This window comes from Molossus molossus, unplaced genomic scaffold (genome assembly GCF_014108415.1).
Source record: "Molossus molossus isolate mMolMol1 unplaced genomic scaffold, mMolMol1.p scaffold_m16_p_11, whole genome shotgun sequence".
Lineage (NCBI taxonomy): Eukaryota > Metazoa > Chordata > Mammalia > Chiroptera > Molossidae > Molossus > Molossus molossus.
The window spans coordinates 43092630-43112409 of NW_023425346.1; the positions used below are offsets into that span (position 1 = coordinate 43092630).

A 19780-nucleotide genomic window follows, 5' to 3' on the forward strand; every position below is an offset into this window, starting at 1 on the left:
AATCAATGAATTATGAATGCTTTCCAAAATAACCAGTTAATTTGTGGCTGACTATATTTTACATGCTTTGTAATTTGAGTGCATAAATACATAGCACTATAGTTGAACAGTATAAAAGAAGAAGGGGCTACCCATGACTATAAGAACTTTAAAGCTAAAGCCAGTTATAGGGCCTATTATATAACAGTCTGATATCTTAACGTTCTGTTGTAGGGCATTCAGGGTCCTGCTTCATTCTGGAACACTATCTTCAGTTATAAATGATAGTGTGTTTTAGCCATCCTAAACATTTGTAGTTATCTTATGGCTTCTGAAGTTTTACTGAGTGATCCATGTGAATGATTATGCTTTATAGCAAAGGTTACCAACCATTGTGCTTGCTCCTTTCTCATTGCTGTGGCTCAGAATGAAAGTTACCCGGTATGAGAGATAGTCCCTATTCTGGTGAGACAGATTTCAAAGATGTCTAAAGTGGTTGGAGCTTATGGCATATTTCACACATACATTTTTAAGTAGGTGAAATTGTTTCAAAGTGAGTATCAAGGGTGGTCTTAAAGAAATGTCACAGTTGGTTATTGTGCACTGGGCCATCAGCCCCTATGTTACTTTGATCGGGTGTCTTTGTAACCAGGTACTGGTGCCATCTTCCCCTTTCTCTTCCTATTGCTATTATATTGCCTCACCCCACTGCCTGTTCCCCACTGAAGTTTTTATATTCTTAAAATATTGGCTCCACAGCAGCCACTTAGGTTTGCTCTATTGAAGGAACTCGTAGGTCCAGAGAAAGAATGTTTTCAGAGAAGCAAGAACTGAGTTTGTCAAACAATTGGAAGACTTCAAAGAAAGAGATGAGTGAAGTAGGGAAAGGAATATAGACTAGAATATAGGAATATAGTATAATTTTTTTTTTACATCCTCGAACCATTATATTGTCATTATTATCTAAGCCCTTGCTGATCAAATTTCTAATAAGTATATTATTATTATTATTATTTTAATCTTCACCCAAGGATGTTTTTCCATTTATCTTCAGATAGAGTGGGAGGGGGAGAGAGACACACACACATACATCGATGTGAGAGACACATCGACTGGTTGCCTCCCACATGACCTGGACCAAGGCTGGGGACTGAACTGCAACCGAGGTACATGCCCTTGATCATAATCGAACCCGTGACTCTTTGATCCGCGGGCCAACACTTTAACCGCTGAGCCAAACGGCCATGGTGTCTAATAAGTATATTATTGGTAATATTTACTCAAGAGCCCAGGTATATTACATCAGTGGGTGAAATTATGCCTCCATTGTCCTGTTGGTAATTTTTAATTGATTCATCACAAGCTACATAGTGTTAGGTATTGCAGGTTTTTTAGTTTTGGTTCTTAGTCTGATATTATTTTTATTAAAGAAATACTTCCAAGATTACTCAGAGATGAATGATGCAGCATATGCATGCTAATTTCTTAATTATACTATTTAGAATATTATTTATGTATTTGAATTTTATTTTAAATGCTTATAATGTTTAAAAATATATGAGAATATTAGCATTTATAAATAGAGCATTTCAAAGCAATGCATCATTATTTTGACATTTGCATTCTTATTTTTTTTCCTTCTTTTTGTCTTTTGTTTTTAAGAATTATTGTGCCATCCAGAAACCTCTGAGATCATGCCATAAAAGGAATTTTGGCTTTTTGGCTACCAGTCATCAGGATATGCTGTGACTATACACCTTACCAGAAAAATGAAACATAGTTAGAGTAGTGTTTAACATATATGTTTCAAAACATTTTTATATTGGGGATTCTTATATGAACATTGTGGGAATAAAAAAATTAGTACTGCTCCTTCCCAAGGTTAAAGTGATTAAGTTACCATCATGGGATAGTTGTTGGATCCTTAAACAGAAATGTAAAATCAAAACTCTATGTGACTAAAATGTTCCAAACTATTTCTAAACACTGTATTCGGTGTCTTCTTTTCACTGTTTAAAATAAGCAAATACAATTAGCTTATATGTTTTTCAGAGGGGAGAGTTGCAATAATACATTGCAATTAACTTGTTCCGTTCTTCCCTTCTGAATAATATAGTCATTGGAAGTGTCAGCCAAAGGACTTTTTTTTGGAACATTTTTTTTTTTAATTCTAAAAAGTAACAAGTTTTTAAAATTAATTGAAAGAACACAGCTGAAATCATGCATTGAAAGGGTTAAGTCGACATGAAAGAATTCATTTCCACTTTAATGACCTAGCCTTGCTGGGTTAGGACGATAGGGAACATGCTTCTGACTTGTACTCCTATTGCCAATTAACACCTCCTATAACAGGTTGCCTCAGCTAGTCATTGAAGCTCAGGCAGTAGAAATAGTTTACATGCAGCTTGTTTTTCACACTAGTTGTTTAATACTCACAAAATTAAAGTATTAAAAGGTTGTTTCTTACCTTTCTGAGTAAGAGATAAATAGTACAGTGGTAGTTATTTGTATATGTTTGAATTTGTGTGTGCTTTTTTTTTCTTCCGTTTTTTTAATTGAGGAAACTAAAGATGCTAGTTTCATCAGAATTTTAAATATTTGACAGAATTTGTTGAGGGTTATATTGGATACCATAAATTAAGAATTATTTTCTGCACAGACAACAGTGAAGTGATGGCCAGAGGGGAGGGGTGTACAGGGGTTGGGTGGAGGTGGACAAAGTTGGGGGGTGGGGAGACAGCTGTAAGAGTGTCAACAATAAAAATAAAGTAAAAAAAAGAATTTTTTTTCTGTTAACTATTCAGTATATTATGTTTAGGTTTTATTTTATTTTTAAAGTAGTCACCTTTGTTTATACAGTTTATTTTCTCTTTGTTGAAAAATACGTTTTAATAGACCTTTAAACATAATTCTGTAATGCAGGACCAAATATATACCTTTAAATAGCCAGTATAAAAATAAGTCCTATGTAATATTTACTCCTACCACAACTTTTTTTTACAAATTTTAAAATGTCATTTCCTAAGATAACTTTCTAATTTCAGTTATTTTTGGAGTGTTGAAGTTCAGTGATATTCTTTATTTTACATTTCTTTCAACTGACACTTTGGTTCAGGTTTAATCAGCAGGTATTTTAATAACATAATAAAATGGGCTAAGTAATTGATACCAGTTCACACTAAGAGAAAGGTGGAGTAATATAACTAATAGTGTTAACAAATTTGTTAAAAGGCCTGAGTAGGTAACACTTGGAGTTGTTAGTTTTTATTCTGTTATAATGGCAAATGCCTTTTTTTTTTTTTTTTTTTAACACTTAGTCAACAAGGGCTATCCAAGTAAAAGTCACACCTTTTTATGCTGGATCAGATTTTAACCTTCCAAATGGAAAAATAAAAAAACAAAAGCAGAAACTCAACCCATGTCTCATTTAATTTAACCACACTTAAAATGTATGGACCTGGATAATGATTTCTGTTTTACTAAATGTGGCAGATCAAAACTCATTGTAGAGAGGTAGCTTTGATGCCTCTGTGAAGTCCATCATAGGTATTATATCTCACTGGTTGGGTATATTTTCATGTATGTATAAAGGTCAGTCTCGCTCCTTGTGCCTATGGCTCATCTATTTACCCCACACTTCTGTTAGACAGCTGGTTTATAATCTTAGTTTAAAGGAACAGGGTTTCCCCCTTTTAAAAAAAACTTATTTAAAGAGTCAGACTTACTTGAGTGATTTCAAAGTTGCCTGTAAGAATTGGGTATTAAGAGATATAGAGTGAAAGTAATTATTTCAATGTCTTGTTTATATAGAGGTATGTGCATTTAGTTTTATGCTTTTTATAGCAGTTTTTAATAGTCGTATTCCAATTTTCAAATTTTAACATTCATTTAGGTTTCTATAGCAGAAAATTATAAAGTTGCAGAACATTCAGATGTTTCTTATTTTATTTATCTGTTGTCAGTGATGTGTGTGCTTCTATTTTATAGTGGCATTGTGTGACATACAGACCAATTTTCTTTAGTTTTTTTCTTTTGCTTAATACCACTTAAGTTATACCAGTGCCTCCAATTATTCTAACATTTGTTATTAAAGGACCTTAAAGTTACATCATGTTCAGTCTCCAAAAAAGTGACTTTCTGTACTTGTTTATATGTTGGTAAATTAGTTGTTGTAAGGTCAGCAGAATTAACTTGAATAGTTCACACACTACACAAGCTGATAATTTTAGAACTATGCAGTTGATAAAGCACCAGAAAAAAAACATGTTCTCTGTTATTTTTTTTATGATAGTAACAACCTAAGCTAGTTTTTAAAATTCAAATATATTTGGACCCATGTTTTCATTTTATTTATATTGTAGTTTTCACCTTAGTTTACCCAGCATTTAGCTTAATGTCTTAAGCATAAATTCAGAATAAATGAAAAATGATTGAATGGTTGTGGAAGAAGGTATAAAGGAGGTAAATGGTGATGGAAATATAATAAAGAGAAAAAAATAAAAGATGATTGAAGTAATTAAAATTCTGTACATTTCTTCAGACTTTTTTTTCCATCCTATACATGGGACATGTAGAATTTGTCATTACATGTGATTTTAGAAAACAGCCCCACGTGTTTTATGTGACTTAAATTTCCTACAGTGTATTTTAATAAAAAGATATATTTTTGTTTTCATAGTAGGGTATGTACTGTTTTATAAGTAAATTCAGTAGTGTCTTTTACTTGTAAAGCCCATTGAGCCCATCTAGATTTCAGAAAATACGGGGAGGCTCTTCAAGTATTCCCTGTTCTCAGTGGGTATACTAACTGCTTTTGGGTAGAAACAACATCCCAAGTCTTATTTCCATTTTCTTTAATAGGAAAAGGCTTCAGGTGGCAGAGGATTCTAAAATTGTAAACAAAGGAAAGGAACTAAGGTTCCAAAATAAAAGTACATTTGGGCATCTGAAAATGGGATGGTATGCTGTAGTGGAAAGAGCACACAGCTAGAAGTCAGAAATTGCATTTTAGTCCTGGTAATCTATGCCAATGTGTCTTTTGTCTGCCTTTCTAACTACATCATAAGCTTCTTGAATCCTTCATTTAACCATACAGCTAAAGTGCTAGGCACATGGTAAATACATATTATTTAGAGCCTGGGATTGATCTCTGCCTTCACATTTGAAAAAAATGATAAATTTTTTCAGAGCCTGAGAAAGAAACTCCAGATTTTCTCTGAGAGGACCATGTGGCCCATGGAATGATTCAGAAAACTTTAGGTTAAACAAAGATAAACAGATTTTTCCACTCCAGGATTTTTCTCAGAGTCTTTAATATTCTAACATACAATATAAATTTGGGGGGTAGAGTACATATGCAGTATATTCTAAACTTATTTGACTAAGAGTGAATTCTTTGGGTGGTATTTTCTTGAAACTGTTTTTTGTTTTTTTCAAAAACAAATTTAAAAAATCTGTCACACTGCAAAATAACAAAGAATTGATAAAATTTGGTGATATATTCAATATGAGGACTGAAGGAGAGTCAACAAATATTTGTGTAGGTTTCTAGTTTGAGACAAGATAATTAATTACAGTTATAAGTTGGGAAAGTTAGTTCGTAGAGAAACATAGTAAGTTTGATTTTTGAAGATGTTGGATTTGAGATGTCCCTTTGGAGACAATATGATGATTGTTATGTGAGGGAACCTAAAAACATCATCTGACTTAAGCAATTATCAAATGTTTGGGCCCCTTCTATGACATTTTCATAAACTTGAACACTTATATTTTAATAACTTTACTTACAGTGAACTCTAACTTCAACTCTTCTTTAGATAACCTGGACCAGTACAAGATTTTTCTTATATCGAACCCAAATTAATCCTATTAGCCATAGTTCTACAGACTATGTTGTCTAAAATCAGTGGTTCTCATAATTTAGCTAGCATTAGAATCACCTAGAGGGCTTTTTCAAAATCCAGTTTTCTGGGCTTTGCCCCCAGAATTTCTGATTCAGTAAGAATGTGCATTTCTAACAAATTCCCAGATGATGCTGATATGCTGTGTCTGTCTGGTTCAAGGACTGCACTTTGAAAACTATTAGTCTGAACTTTGTCTGACAACTTTTCATATACTCGAAGATCGCTGTTTTGTACCTGGAATCTTTCCTAAGCTGTATCAGGTTCTTTTTTTTTAATGAAGATTTAAAAAATAATTTTTTTTCTTTATTGCTTTTAGAGGGAGAGGGAGAGAGAGAGAGAGAAACATCGATGAGAGAGACTGAGAGAGAACATTGATTGGCCGCCTCCTGCATGTCCCACACTGGGGATTTGGCCCACAACCTGGGCATGTGCCCTGACCAGGAATCTTGATGCACAACCACTGAGCCACGCCGGCTAGGCTATATCAAGTTCTTTTGAACCTCCACTATATATTATGATTTTAAGCCATTTCCCCACACTGATAGCTTAGATTTTTGAGAATGAAGAAAATTTCTGAAGTGGAATCTTTTGCATATAGTCAGGAACTGGCCCCAAAAGGCTGCATCCTTAAGTGCTATAAAATACTTTGCTCTGGCAAACATTGAAGACTATGTGGTTGGTTGTCTTATGGGCTAATTCCTAATTTACCTCTTTTACTTCATAGCTCTCAAGAAGGGAGAGAAATCTACCTCCACATGAATGTTTTTAGCAGCCATGCTCCATTGTCTTAGTTTTCCTTTCCTTCCCTTCCCTTCCCTTCCCTTCCCTTCCCTTCCCACCCCACCCCACCCCACCCCACCCCACCCCACCCGAGGCTATTCTTCCATTTATCTTCAGACAGAGATGGGGGTTTAGGGGGAGAGAAACATCAATGTGAGAGAGACATCAATTGATTGCTGGACTTGAACCCACAACTCTTTGGTCTGCAGGTTGATTCTCTAACTGCTGAGCCACACTGGCCAGGGCTTAGTTTTCTTTTTAAATTAGGAGAGAATTCCTTCAAGATTGTAAGTTTAAAATATTCTGTATAGCAGCAGGCTGGCATACTTTTAACTTAAGGTAATATTGCTGATTAAGATGGCTACAGACATCAGAGATCTGAGAGAGGAGCTTTCAGTAATACTCTTTAATTGTTATATGTTATTTTGTTCCTAGGTTTATTTGCATTATTTTAAAAAAGAACTATCATGAACATTCGGGTTCATGCACATATTTTTGTTTGTTTACTTAAATATTTTCTAGGAGTGCAAAAGTAGGTAAAAAATTGTGTGTAGTTTAAGATTCTCAACATACATTGCTTAGTTGCTTTTCTGATATATTATTACCAATTCACAGTCCCACCAACAGTGCTGAGAGTATCTCTTTTATTAAACCCTCTTCAAAATTGGGCATTATAAACCTTGTTTGATAGAAAACAAAAACAACAGTGTTTTAATTGGCATATTTTAATTAAAGAAAGTCAACTAGTGAGGTTGGATATTTTTCATATTTATTTCTTCATGTGTTTGTTATGTAATGAATTGCTTTATATTCTTTGCCCATGTTTTCATTAAGGTTTTAGTATTTAACTTGGATATTGACTTTTTGTCCTAAACGGAACAACTATTTTTTTAGAGTTTCTTTTCTCGTTAGTTTTTTACTATTTAGTAATTTTAGATTATGTTGCTAGCTTTATATTGTTTTGTTTGTTCAGTTGGGTTTGTACCTAAAATGTGTTTTCTTACCTAGATCAGATGTAAATGCATAGAGTTGCTCATCAGTAAACAGTATTTCTTCATACCCCCCTCACACCAGCCCCTGGCAACTACCATTATATGTTCTGCCTTTATGATTTTGATTGCTCTAAGTAACTCATCATATGAGTGTAAACCTATAGTATTTGTATTTGTGCAGTATTTGTCTTTTTCTGACATGCTTATTTTATTTAGCATAATGTCCTTATCCATGTTGTATAGCATATTGCAGAATTTACTTTCTTTTTAAGGCTGAATAATATTCATTTGTATATATATACCACATTTTGCTTATTTTGTCCATTCATCCATCAATGGACAGCTGGATTGCCTCCATGTTTTAACTATTGTGAATATTATTGCTGTGAACATTGGTGTACAAATATCTCTTTAAGACCCTGCTTTTGATTCTTTTGGGTAGATATCCCAAAGTGGAATTGCTGCATTCTATGGTATTCTATTTTTAATTTTTAAAGAGCCACCATACGTTTTCTATAGTGACTGTACCATTTTATATTCCCACCAGTACACAGGGGTTCCAGTTTTTTCACATCCTTGTTTTCTGTTGTTGTTGTTGTTTTATAGTAGCCATCCTAATGGGTGTAATCTCATTGTAGATTTGATTGGCATTTTCCTAATGATCAGTGATGTTGAGCATCTTTTCATGTCCTGGTTGGCCATTTGTGTATCTTCCTTGGAGAAATGTCTATTCAGTTCTTTGCCCATTTTTGAATCAAGTTGTTTTGTTTTGTTTTGTTTTGTTTTGTTTTGTTTTTTGAGTTTCAAGAATTCTCTATAGTATATTCTGGATATTAATCCCTTGTCAGATGTATAATTTAGAGGTATTTTCTCCCATTCTGTGGATTGCCTTTTTACTCTGTCGATAGTGTCTTGACCCAGGGATATGTTTCTCATTGATTCGAGAGAGGGAGAGAGAAACATCGATGTGTGAGAGACATATCAGTTGATTGCCTCCTGTATGTGTCCCAAGCAGGAATCGAACCCATGACCCTTCAGTGCACAGGCCAGTGCTCTAACCAACTGAGCCATACCGGCCAGGGTGATGCACAAAGTGTTTTAATTTTATGAAGTCCAATGTGTATTTTGTCTTTTATTACTTGTGCCTTTGATGTCATATCCAAGAAATCATTGCCAAATCAGTGTTATGAAGCTTTTGTCCTATGTTTTCTTCTGTTATTGTTTTAGGTCTCACATTTATGTCCTTGATCCATTTTGAGTTCATTTCTGTATGGTGTTAGGTAAGGTTCTAGCTTCATTCTTTTGCATGTGGATATCCAGTTTTCTTAGCACCATTTGTTGAAAAGACTGTCCTTTCCTTTCTAAATGATGATTTATTTCTGGGTTCTCTATTCTATTCCATTGATCCGTATGTCTGTCTTTATGCCAGTGTCACACTGTTTGGTTATTGTACCTTTGTAGTAAGTTTTGAAATCAGGAACTTTGAATCCTCTAGTTTTGTTCTTTTATTTTCCCTAGAATTGTTTTTGTCTATTCATGGTCATTTGAGAGTCTGTATGATTTTTTAAGATGAGATTTTCTGTTTCTGCAAAATATATCATTGGGATTTTGATAGAGATTGCATGGAAACTATAGATCACTTTGGATAATACTGACATTTTAACAATAGTAAGTCCTTGAATCCATGAACACGAGATATGTTTTCATTTATTTATGTCTTCTTTAATTTTTTGCAGAAATGTTTTATAGTTTTTGTTATACAAATCTTTTACTTAATCTTTGGTTACGTTAATGTATACGTATTTTATTCTTTTTGATATTGTTATAAATGGAATTTTTAAAAATGTTTCTTTCTTTATTGATTTTTTTAGAGAGGAAAGGAGAAGGAGAGTGAGAGAGAAACATTGATGAGGGAGAACATCCATTGGCCGCCTCCTGCATGCACCACACTGGGGATCGGTCCCATAACCTGGGTGTTTGCCCTGACCAGGAATTGAACCTCTTGGTGCATGGGTCCAGTGCTCAACCACAGAGCCACACCGGCTGGGCAATGGAATTGTTTTTATAATTTCCTTTTCGGATTGTTCATACATAGAAAGACAAGTGAGTTTTGTGTGTTGTCTTTGTAGTCTGCTATTTTGCCGAATTAGTTTATTCTAACATGGTTTTGTTGTTGTTGGGAAATATATATATATGTATAACTATATAAGAGTGTCACCTGCAAACAGATACTTTTACTTCTTTTCAATTTCAATGTCTTTTATTTCTTTTTCTTGCCTAATTACTCTGGATAGAACTTTCAGTGCTATGTTTAATAGAAGTGGTAAGCGCTTCCAGTCTTCACTTATGGAGTCTTGTGTTTTTCATCTATGGCTTTTATTCTGTTGAGGTGATTTCCTTCTGTTTCTAGTTTGTTGAACGTTTTTATTGTAAAAAGGTGTTGAATTTTGTCAGATCCATGTTCTGCATTAGTTGAGATGATCGTGTTTTTTCCTTCATTCTGTTGATGTGGCATATTACATTGGTCCGTTTTTGCATGTTGAACCATCCTTGCACTGCAGGCATAAATTCCTCTTGGTCACGTGTATAATCCTTTTAATATGCTGCTGAGTTCTGTTTGCTGGTATTTTGCTGAGGATTTTTGCACCAATGTTCATAAGAGATATTAGTCTATAGTTTTCTTGTTCTATCTTTGTCTGACTTTGATATCAGGATAATGTTGACTCTTAGATTGAATTGGGAAATGTTTCCTTCAATATTTTTAGCATAGTTTTTGTTATGATTTTATTTTTTTAAGAATGTAAATCATTAATTTTTCTGGGTGGTATTATAATGTGATGTGGGAAAACATTTAGTTTTATATATTTTTGGTATCAAACAAAAGAATAATTAAAATAGAATATGTTCAGTTCTGTGGTGATAACTTTGAAATCTAAATGAAATGAACCCTATGTCTGAAGACGTAAGTAACCTAAATACCACTGAAAAAGTTATAACAATTAGCTCCAAAGTCAGCTTCAAAGACAAATATTTTACTAATGAACTCTTCAAATTTTTTAAAGATATGGATAATTTAGTGTGTATATATATAAATATTATTAGAACACGGAAAATGGGAAATTATAGCCTGGCTGGTGTGGCTCAGTGGTTGAGCATCGACCCATGCACGAAGAGGTCGCTTGTTCGGTTTCTGGTCAGGGCACATGCCCAGGTTGTGGGCCAAATCCCCAGTAGGGGGCATGCAGGAGGCGTCTAGTCAATATTCTCTCTCATCAAGTTTCTATCTCTCCCTCGCCCTTTTCCTCTCTCTAAAAAAAATCATAAAGAAAATAGGAAATTATAAAATATTTTATTTTATAAATCTAGCATAGTGATTAAAAAAAACCTGAGAAATCTAACAGAAAAAAGAAAATGCCAGACCAATCTCACTTATGAATAAGGAAATAAAAACCTTAAGTAAAAAAAAAAAATGTTAACCAAAAACCAAACTTGAACATCTTATCCTGGAAGTGCAAAGGTCATTAACACCCGGAAATCTATTAGTGTAATAATACATCACTGAAGAAAGGCAGGGTGAGTGAAAAATAGTGGTCATTGTGGCTTCTTTTACAAAAAAATATATAGGTATGTCACTGACAGACAAATCTCACCAATCTTTTGTTTTTTTCTTTGTAAACAGCATATACATGAATATCTTTTTTATTTATTTTTTAATTCTCACCTGAGGATGTATTTTCCATTGATTTTTAGAGAGAGGGGAAGAGAGGGGGAGAGAGGGAGAGAGAGAGAAAGAAAGAAAGATAGAAAGAGATAGAAACATCGATGTGAGAGAGACACATCGATTGGTTGCCTCCCACATGTGCCCCGACCAGGGCTGGGATCTAACTGGTGATCCTTTGGTCCATGAGCCGATGCTCTAACCACTGACCCATACTGGCCAGGGCATGAATATCTATCTTAAAGCCATTGCAAGAGACCTTTAACAAGGGACTTTACTTCTATTTTTTCATTACTGCTATAGTTGATCATACCTTATGTTGTTTGCTATTTTTCTTTACTCCCTTTCTGGTTCTGTACTGTTTTTGTTTTGTTTTTTTATGTCAGTGCTGAGTTTGCCTTTTCTTCTCTTTTTGCTAAGTATGCCTTTTGCTAAGGTGTACATTCACCTTTAACGTTTATCATGGTTATTGTTAAGTTCAAAAAACTTTTGAAATCCATATTTCTGTAATAGTCAAAGTCTATATGATGGCTTTTTTATTTTTAAGGTTCTAATTTTGATTTTTGGGGTTCAGCTGGATCATTTATTAAAAAGTTATCTGAGGGAGGAAGATACATAGTATCATGTTTTTTGAACCTTTACAGTAATATATTTGTGGGCCTTCAGACAACTTAAAAATTGAGTATAAGATTTTTAAGGGTTTCTCTCTTAAAACTCCAAACATTTAATGTTGCAAAGAAATCCAAAGTTGCATTTTTGCCTTTAGGTTATTTCGTTTTCTTCCTTGTATGGCTTTAGAAATTGTGTTTTATCCATGCAATTAAGATTAACTGAAGATTTTCAAGATATAATACTTTCGCCCTGGCCTGTTTGGCTCAGCGGTTGGAACATCGGCCTGTGGACCAGAGAGTCCCGGGTTCAGTTCCCATTAGGGGCACGTACCAAAAAAGGAAAAAGATATAATACTTTCTTCATTGATTATTACCTGATATTTAGTGATCCAAAAGTTAACTTTTCATTAAGAAAGTTTTCTTCAACTTTGTCTTTACTTACTGATTTTTTCCAATTCTTTTTTATCCTTAGGAACAACTGTTTGTTTTAAAGGTAGTGGTCAGGATTTGGAAGTATTTTCATGTTAGCTATACCATCTCAACCAATTTGTTCACACCTGGGGTTTACTGTGTTAAATTTGTTGTATAGGGGGAGGGGAGCAACTTCATAAAGTGAAGTGTAGAGTATGTTGTTCACAGCTCATTTACCTGGGGATTAGAAGTCTTCCCCCACTACACCTACTGTCTGCAGAAAGATCTCATAGCCCTATCTACATACTGTCTTTAGCTAAAAATCATACTCAGAGAATTTGCTGTTTGTATTGATTTTTCAGTTAATCGTGCTAGTCTAACAGCATTTTACATTCAAATTTCGGTAAGAAACATGTCTAATTGATGCATTATGGTTATTTTAGATTGGAGGTAGGTTAGCAATGCTGAAAGATTTAAGCCTTACGTCCATTGGACACTTACTTGCCTTAGTACTGAGCTTGATCTGTTTTCTATGTATTTGATATTTCAAACTTGCTTTATTATTTGTGTTGTACCTGAATAAAAGGATACTTTTTATTTTCCCAAAACTCTTAAAGCCAATCAAATTGTAACTTTAATTTAAAACTCATAAACTCTGTGTTTATAACAGTTGATATGCTTGTTTCTAGGGGCCACCTACAGATGCTCCTGCAGTGGACACAGCAGAACAAGTCTATATCTCTTCCCTGGCACTGTTAAAGGTAAGTATTGAATGGAGTAATTTGCTAGAGCTCTGTTGCTCTCACTGTGTCTTTTACTCTGGAATATTTGTCACCTTAACGCTCTCAAACATAAGCTATTGTTTTAGTTACATCAATAAAATAGAATTGTTTTATTTCCACTGAAACAAAATTAGGTTCTTAATTTTTTTTAAAAAAAGGACAACAATTTCAAAGCTTTGTGTCCACATATCTCCTTCTTACAGATGTTAAAACATGGTCGTGCTGGAGTTCCAATGGAAGTTATGGGTCTGATGCTTGGAGAATTTGTTGACGATTACACCGTCAGAGTGATTGATGTGTTTGCTATGCCACAGTCAGGAACAGTGAGTACTTTCATGGTTGCCTGCTGCAAGTAAATGTGTTTCTTTTCTCTTTACTGTTCCTATGCAAAATAACATTCATCATATTATATTTTCTCTTCCTGATAGGAAAAATTCATCATAAGATTAATGACAGAAATTTCTAGATTGTATTGAATTAAATTATTTATGTTTTAAGTGCATCATTCCCCGTAGGTCCACAAACTGAATGATGCTAACATTAAATCCGTTTTAAACTAACATAGCATACTGGGTTTATAAATTAGTTACTCTCAAATTATAGGATATTAATTTGATTAGTTTGAACACTTGGCTCAAAAGATTTAAGACTCTTAATTAGATTTTCATCAATATACATTATCTGATCCTCATATTTTGTTCCCATTGTTTTGAAATATGGCCCTTTTTAAAATGTTCTATATATGGTGATAAATGACTCTTAAGCTTCTACTCAAAATGTTAAGTTTAAAAAGAAATCTGTGGCAAATTTTAGTGCTTTTGCACAGGCATGGTAATATGTTTATGGAAGAAACATACAGAGTTTAAAAGTCATTGACTCTCTCTGTTTAGAATTGTTTTTTCTGTAACAATGATTATGTTCTGTTTCTCTGAATTGTTCAATGCATTGCATACCTTGTAGATTGGTATATATTTCAATTTAAAGAAAATGGCCAAGAAACAATAACCATTCTACCTACCTTCCTCAAAACACACATATCCTTCTCATCTGTTTGCTGAGAAAACTATATGTATATTTTTATGATAGATGTTTTTTCTCTAATGTTCAATCTTTTTCTTATTGAGCCTTATAAAATATCTAGGTTAAAAAATTGTTTTCATAAAACTGCTCTGTTTGAGGCTCTTTACTATAAGTATGTTTTGATAAAATAGATGCTAGAGAAAACAAATTTTGTTTTAAAATATTGCAATATGTGTGTGTATATATGTATAATAAGCATTTAAATGGAGTAGTTGCTACAGAATGCAGTTTATTTGTAAATAATGCAAAATATAGAAAAATATGCAATGAGATAAACTAATTTGGATCTGCTCATTTTGTCCTGATTATCCATTATGTTTATTTTGTACATTGGACATAGAAAAATGCACTACGTATTCACTAAAGATTTAGATTTGAATATTAGACTATTATTTGTATCTATCTTTCATGTTAGAATGTACAAAACATAAAATTAACTATTTTTTCTGTTATATGTGATTCTTATATGCTTTTTCGTTATAATAAAGGGATCTTAAACTTTAATATTCTGTATAAATGCTTGTTTGACCATATAAAAAGAAGATTTTGATCCCCATGTTTTCTCTAACAGAATTTAAAAGTTTTTCTTCTGGCCCAAGAGTTAGCACACTTTTTATGTAAAGACATATTCTTTTAAATGTAAAAAAACCAAAAAACCTTTCTTAGCCTGTAGGCAGCAGATTGCATGCCCTTGTTCTTGAGTATGCACTCTTAATTTGCATGCAAAATACTGTTTGTTTGGTGGGAAGAAAATGCTCATGTTAACTGGTTTGTTTAAGTAGATTAGACTTAAATTCCTGATGTTAGAAGTAAGCCTTTAGGAGCTATAATGGCAGTGGATCTATCTATGAAGAGATGATATGAAAGACTTTGATAGTTCCATGTTGTAAAATCTTCTTTTGGTTGAACTAGCAAAATAATGCAACGTTTAAAAGACTTGGTGATAGATAGTCTCTACTGGGGATTTTTTGTGTAAATGCTTTTATATTTGAGGTAAAATTCAAAGGTATGTATTTCCCTCCAACCACCTAATCTACCAACTCATCCTAACTGAAGCACTAAACTAACTTCCTCTTTTTCCATCCCATCCACCCACCTCAAAAACAACTGTGGGAAACTAATGCATTACTTTCTTTCTTCAAAATGTTTACATTATTGGAAAAAAGTTGCAATTGTTGATTGTTGTAATAGCTGAATAGTTGTGGAACTTTGGGTGAGATACTCATAAGTTATCAAAGGATGGCATTTGGAAATATGTTTCCTAGATATGTCTAACCAAAAAATAGTTAATTCAATGGTTTGGTATTTCTAATACGTACGTGTGCGTGCATATATACACACACACACACACACACACACACACACAGAGACATGACCATAAATTCTTAAAGGCTCCTGAAAATTGTTTTAACACATTAGCTAACAGCAGTTTAGTAGTTGGCAATTTTAGAAGCTTGACTGATAATATGTTTTATAATTGAAGGACAGGAGTGGATATCAAATTTGGGTATCTCAAAGTTATTTTGATATCTCAATAACATACCTATGTTTTCTTGGGTAGCTTTTTGTTAATTTACATTGTAACATAAGGTTTTTTTTATAGTTGTAAAAGCTAATTATTTTTCTTTCTTTTTTAAACCAGGGTGTCAGTGTAGAGGCAGTTGATCCAGTATTCCAAGCCAAAATGTTGGATATGCTGAAGCAGACAGGAAGGTAAGTATTTTAACTGATCATATAAAGGGATAATGGAAAATATTTTCAGAAATGTAACTCAAAATTTTGGATGTTTATGAATATCATTCCTAGGGTAAAAAAAAAAGCCATGTAGTTAATGTAAAAGTATCACTGTCAATGCTAGGCACTACCTATCTAGTCGCTCTTCCATCTAGAATTAAAGACATTTGCCAATCAGAAAACGACTTCATGTTAAAATTCTCAACCATCACATAGTAAGCTTTTGCTGTAGCTTCCCTCTGTTTAGCATATGGAGTTACTCTCTAGTCACTGATAATTGAGAGATTTTATATTCCATATATTTGAGAGTTGCAACTGAATAAGATTCTGAATATTTAATTATATCTGTAGGCATATGAGTTTTAAAGACAGGGCAAATAGAATCCAAATATTCTTCAAGTCCCCCCCCCCCTATATTAAACCTCTCAGTAGTTGTCATTCTCTTGCTCAAATTCTTCTACTGTGGAAAAAACTTCAAAATTAATGTTAGCAAAAGGCTCAGCAGCTGAGCAGAACAGTGCAAATTGGTTTTTGACTGAGTTCCTAGTTCTACTGCTGGTTTAATTGATATTTAATCTTTTCACAACAGTGGATCCTGGTGTCCATTGTTAAAAAATATACTCTGCCTGGAAAATCCAACTCCCAGAGCTAAGGAGTTAAAGAGTAGATATTTACTTGAATGCTGAAAGGGTAAAAACTGGCTCTGAGAAAGTGTGGTAACAAGGTGAAAAACTGAAAGCCTTATCTACCACTGCTAATGTGCATCTCTTAATGATAGCACTCCTTTATCACACTTACTCATTTCCATGTTTTCTGGATAGTGTGGTGTATGATTTCAGTGTTTCTAATGGTGCTTTTTCACACCTGTGTGTTTATCATCTCTTCTTAATATATACCCAGTTAGCATGTTGTTTCTTTTCATATTATAAATGTATTACTTGTTCTGTTCTGAACAGCTGAATGCCCTCTTTGTTTCAGGCCGGAGATGGTTGTTGGTTGGTATCACAGTCACCCTGGCTTTGGTTGTTGGCTTTCTGGTGTGGATATCAACACTCAGCAGAGCTTTGAAGCCTTGTCGGAGAGAGCTGTGGCAGTGGTTGTGGATCCCATTCAGAGTGTAAAAGGAAAGGTAGAGTAGATTCTGTCTTTATTAGCATCTACTGCCACATTTTGTTTACAGCTACATTAAATAAAAATTATTTTCTTTAAAGCAGAATTCTTAATTACACAACCCCTTCCCCCCTCCCCGACTGTTTACTTTAAAAAGAAGACTGTACAAGTTGATAAATGTGTCTTGGTATTATTTAGAGATTTGATTCTACTTTAATCAGGTATTGTCTAATTATAAATGTTTATCTTTAAATTTTATTTCATGGATTTAGGAATGTTAAACCATACTAAAAGCCTGCTATACACATTTCATTAATATTTTAATAAACATTACCTATTTTTATTTTAAAATGGGGAATTTGGGAATTGGCACATTTAAAAAATCTAGTTAAAGTGCTCTGTTTTGCAGACATTGTGCAGGCATATTCTGGAGTTGTATGTTCCAAATATTTTAGACAATGAAAACTTGCCCCAAAGACTTGGTATCAGTCATTCGAATTTTTGGAGTGAGGACACAAATGAATGATTAAATATGCTAAATGATTCTGAAAAGCGATTAACTTGCAAGCATATTGGGTTATAGTTGTTCTTTGTTGAAATCTTTTGTTCTTGTTTAGTTCTTTTTTTGTTTTTCTTTTTTGTTCGTTTGTTTGTTCTTTCTTTCTTTCTTTTTTTTTTTTTATTCTTTCTTTCTAGCCCCATATGCCATTTTCCTATTTCCTGCCTCATGACAGCAGGGAGCAGCTCTATTATCACCTTCACAGAGCTGTCTGCAAATGTGAGAGGCAATTCGATTTTGCTCAACCACAGGGAGAGTGGATTAGAAAAACTACAGAACATACAGAAATTGGCTAGGTGGTTACTGCTTTAAAATACTGCTGAGGTGTCTTGTTTGAGCATGTACTTCCATTGTAGTGTAGAATAATTGTTAAAATAAAATCACAATACATTTATGGAATTCTTTTTATGCAGCTTTTACAAATTATTTTTAGAGCACTTAAAAGTAAATATTAGCTTGCTATCTATCAGACCTGAAGTTTGATAGTACTGCAGATTACATTAACATCTGCTCACCAGCTCAAACAAACTAAATCTAGCTGTTAAAACATGGAGTTTTTATCTGTCATGAATTTGAAGTTAAACACTTGCTGATATCATATTATTATGATGAATAAAAATTGAGGTCTTTTATAAATTGTGATCTTATTAGATGTGATTTAGCTTTTCAGAAACAGAATCTAGCCACAAAAACAATAAGAATAGTTGATATACTAGGCAATTCAGAATAGATAACTTCTAATACTTGCTATATACCTGTATTTTAATTTACTTTTTTAACTAAGTGTACTGTTACTTAAATGATATAGATAAAAGGAGTTGAAAATCCTTGATTTTTGTTTTTAGTTTCCTGAACTAAAGTACAGTATAATGCTTCTTAAGTTTAATTCTCTGATAATTAACATACATTTTAGTAACTCATTTAAGTAATTACTCTTATTTTAGAAATGTAACAGAATTATCTGATTAAGTTTCCCTACCAAAATGTTTACAGATAATAATTGAAGCTTAATTTTAAATAAAATTAGAGTTTTATTTTGTATTAGTGTAATAGATTTTTTTCTGATACTTAGTTGGTTCATGTGGTGGTAGCCACTTTGAAAAGGAAAATATAAACTTATATACAATAAAAGAAAGCATTCTCAAAATAGAATGTAAATAAATTAATATGTATTTTATTTTTGGTTATCTTGTGTATAGTTTTTAAAATGGCAGTTTTAGTTTCCAAACCTAGTTTAAGTATTATACAACATTGGAATTTGCAATGTTTGCTTATAATTAATCATAATTCATATTAAAAGAATGCATTGCATTTAAAAATACTTGTATCACATGACTGTTGTCATGTGGTAAAATGTAGTATTTAAAAAATATATATATATAAAATTCTGAAATCACAAGTGTGTTCTTTTTTGTCATAAAATATTTTGTCAAAATATTTTTGAAAAATTTAAGTATTAGTATAAATATGTATTGTTGATAATTCATATCATTGTACCTAACTTATAGATTTTTACAATTATATTACCTAAAATAAGGACTACTTCTTTGTTAATTATGTAGCTTCATCTGTAAAGTTCTGAGTATGGTTATAATTTATGATTCTCAGTGTCAAGATGCCTCAGAACTATGAACTAAGTTAAATGCTAGTACATGGCCAGTGTTCCTAGTTAAATCATTAAAGTTAAGAATATAAACTTGTAAAACTGAATAACGTAGGACTCTGCCTTCCTCTTCCTTGCGCTTGCTTTCTCAAAGCTGTCAAAATATTTAGTAAGGCAATGAGTAGCTCAAGAGTTAAAAATGGCAGTCTATATGTAAATGATTTAAATTGGGTCTATGTTCTCTAAATACCTCTTTCATGTATATTTTTATTTTTCCATTTTTATAAATCTCAATATTATCTCTGTCTTTTTGAATGATAGATAAGCATGGATTCTTTCTTTGTAATCACAATTAATTCATAATGTGTTATTTCTTTTTATGTGACTTGACTGTATCATTATGGTATTACTGCTGTGTGCCAGGTATTGTGATAATTATTTTAACTTGTCTCATTTATTCTTTTCAGTAATTCTGGAGATAGGCACTATTATTATTCCATTTTATCAATGAAAAGATG

At 32.9% G+C, this 19780-nt stretch overlaps 1 protein-coding gene across 7 annotated transcripts in view; it reads left to right on the forward strand.

Moving 5' to 3' along the window:
- Nucleotides 1-19780, forward strand: part of PSMD14 (proteasome 26S subunit, non-ATPase 14) — an 89641-nt gene that overhangs the window by 34999 nt on the left and 34862 nt on the right. For all 7 annotated transcript variants that reach the window (XM_036254733.1, XM_036254734.1, XM_036254730.1 and 4 more), the window contains 4 exons: nt 13084-13155; nt 13380-13499; nt 15899-15969; nt 16969-17119. In XM_036254733.1, the coding sequence (XP_036110626.1) occupies nt 13084-13155; nt 13380-13499; nt 15899-15969; nt 16969-17119 (414 nt within the window). The remainder of the gene's footprint in view (nt 1-13083; nt 13156-13379; nt 13500-15898; nt 15970-16968; nt 17120-19780) is intronic.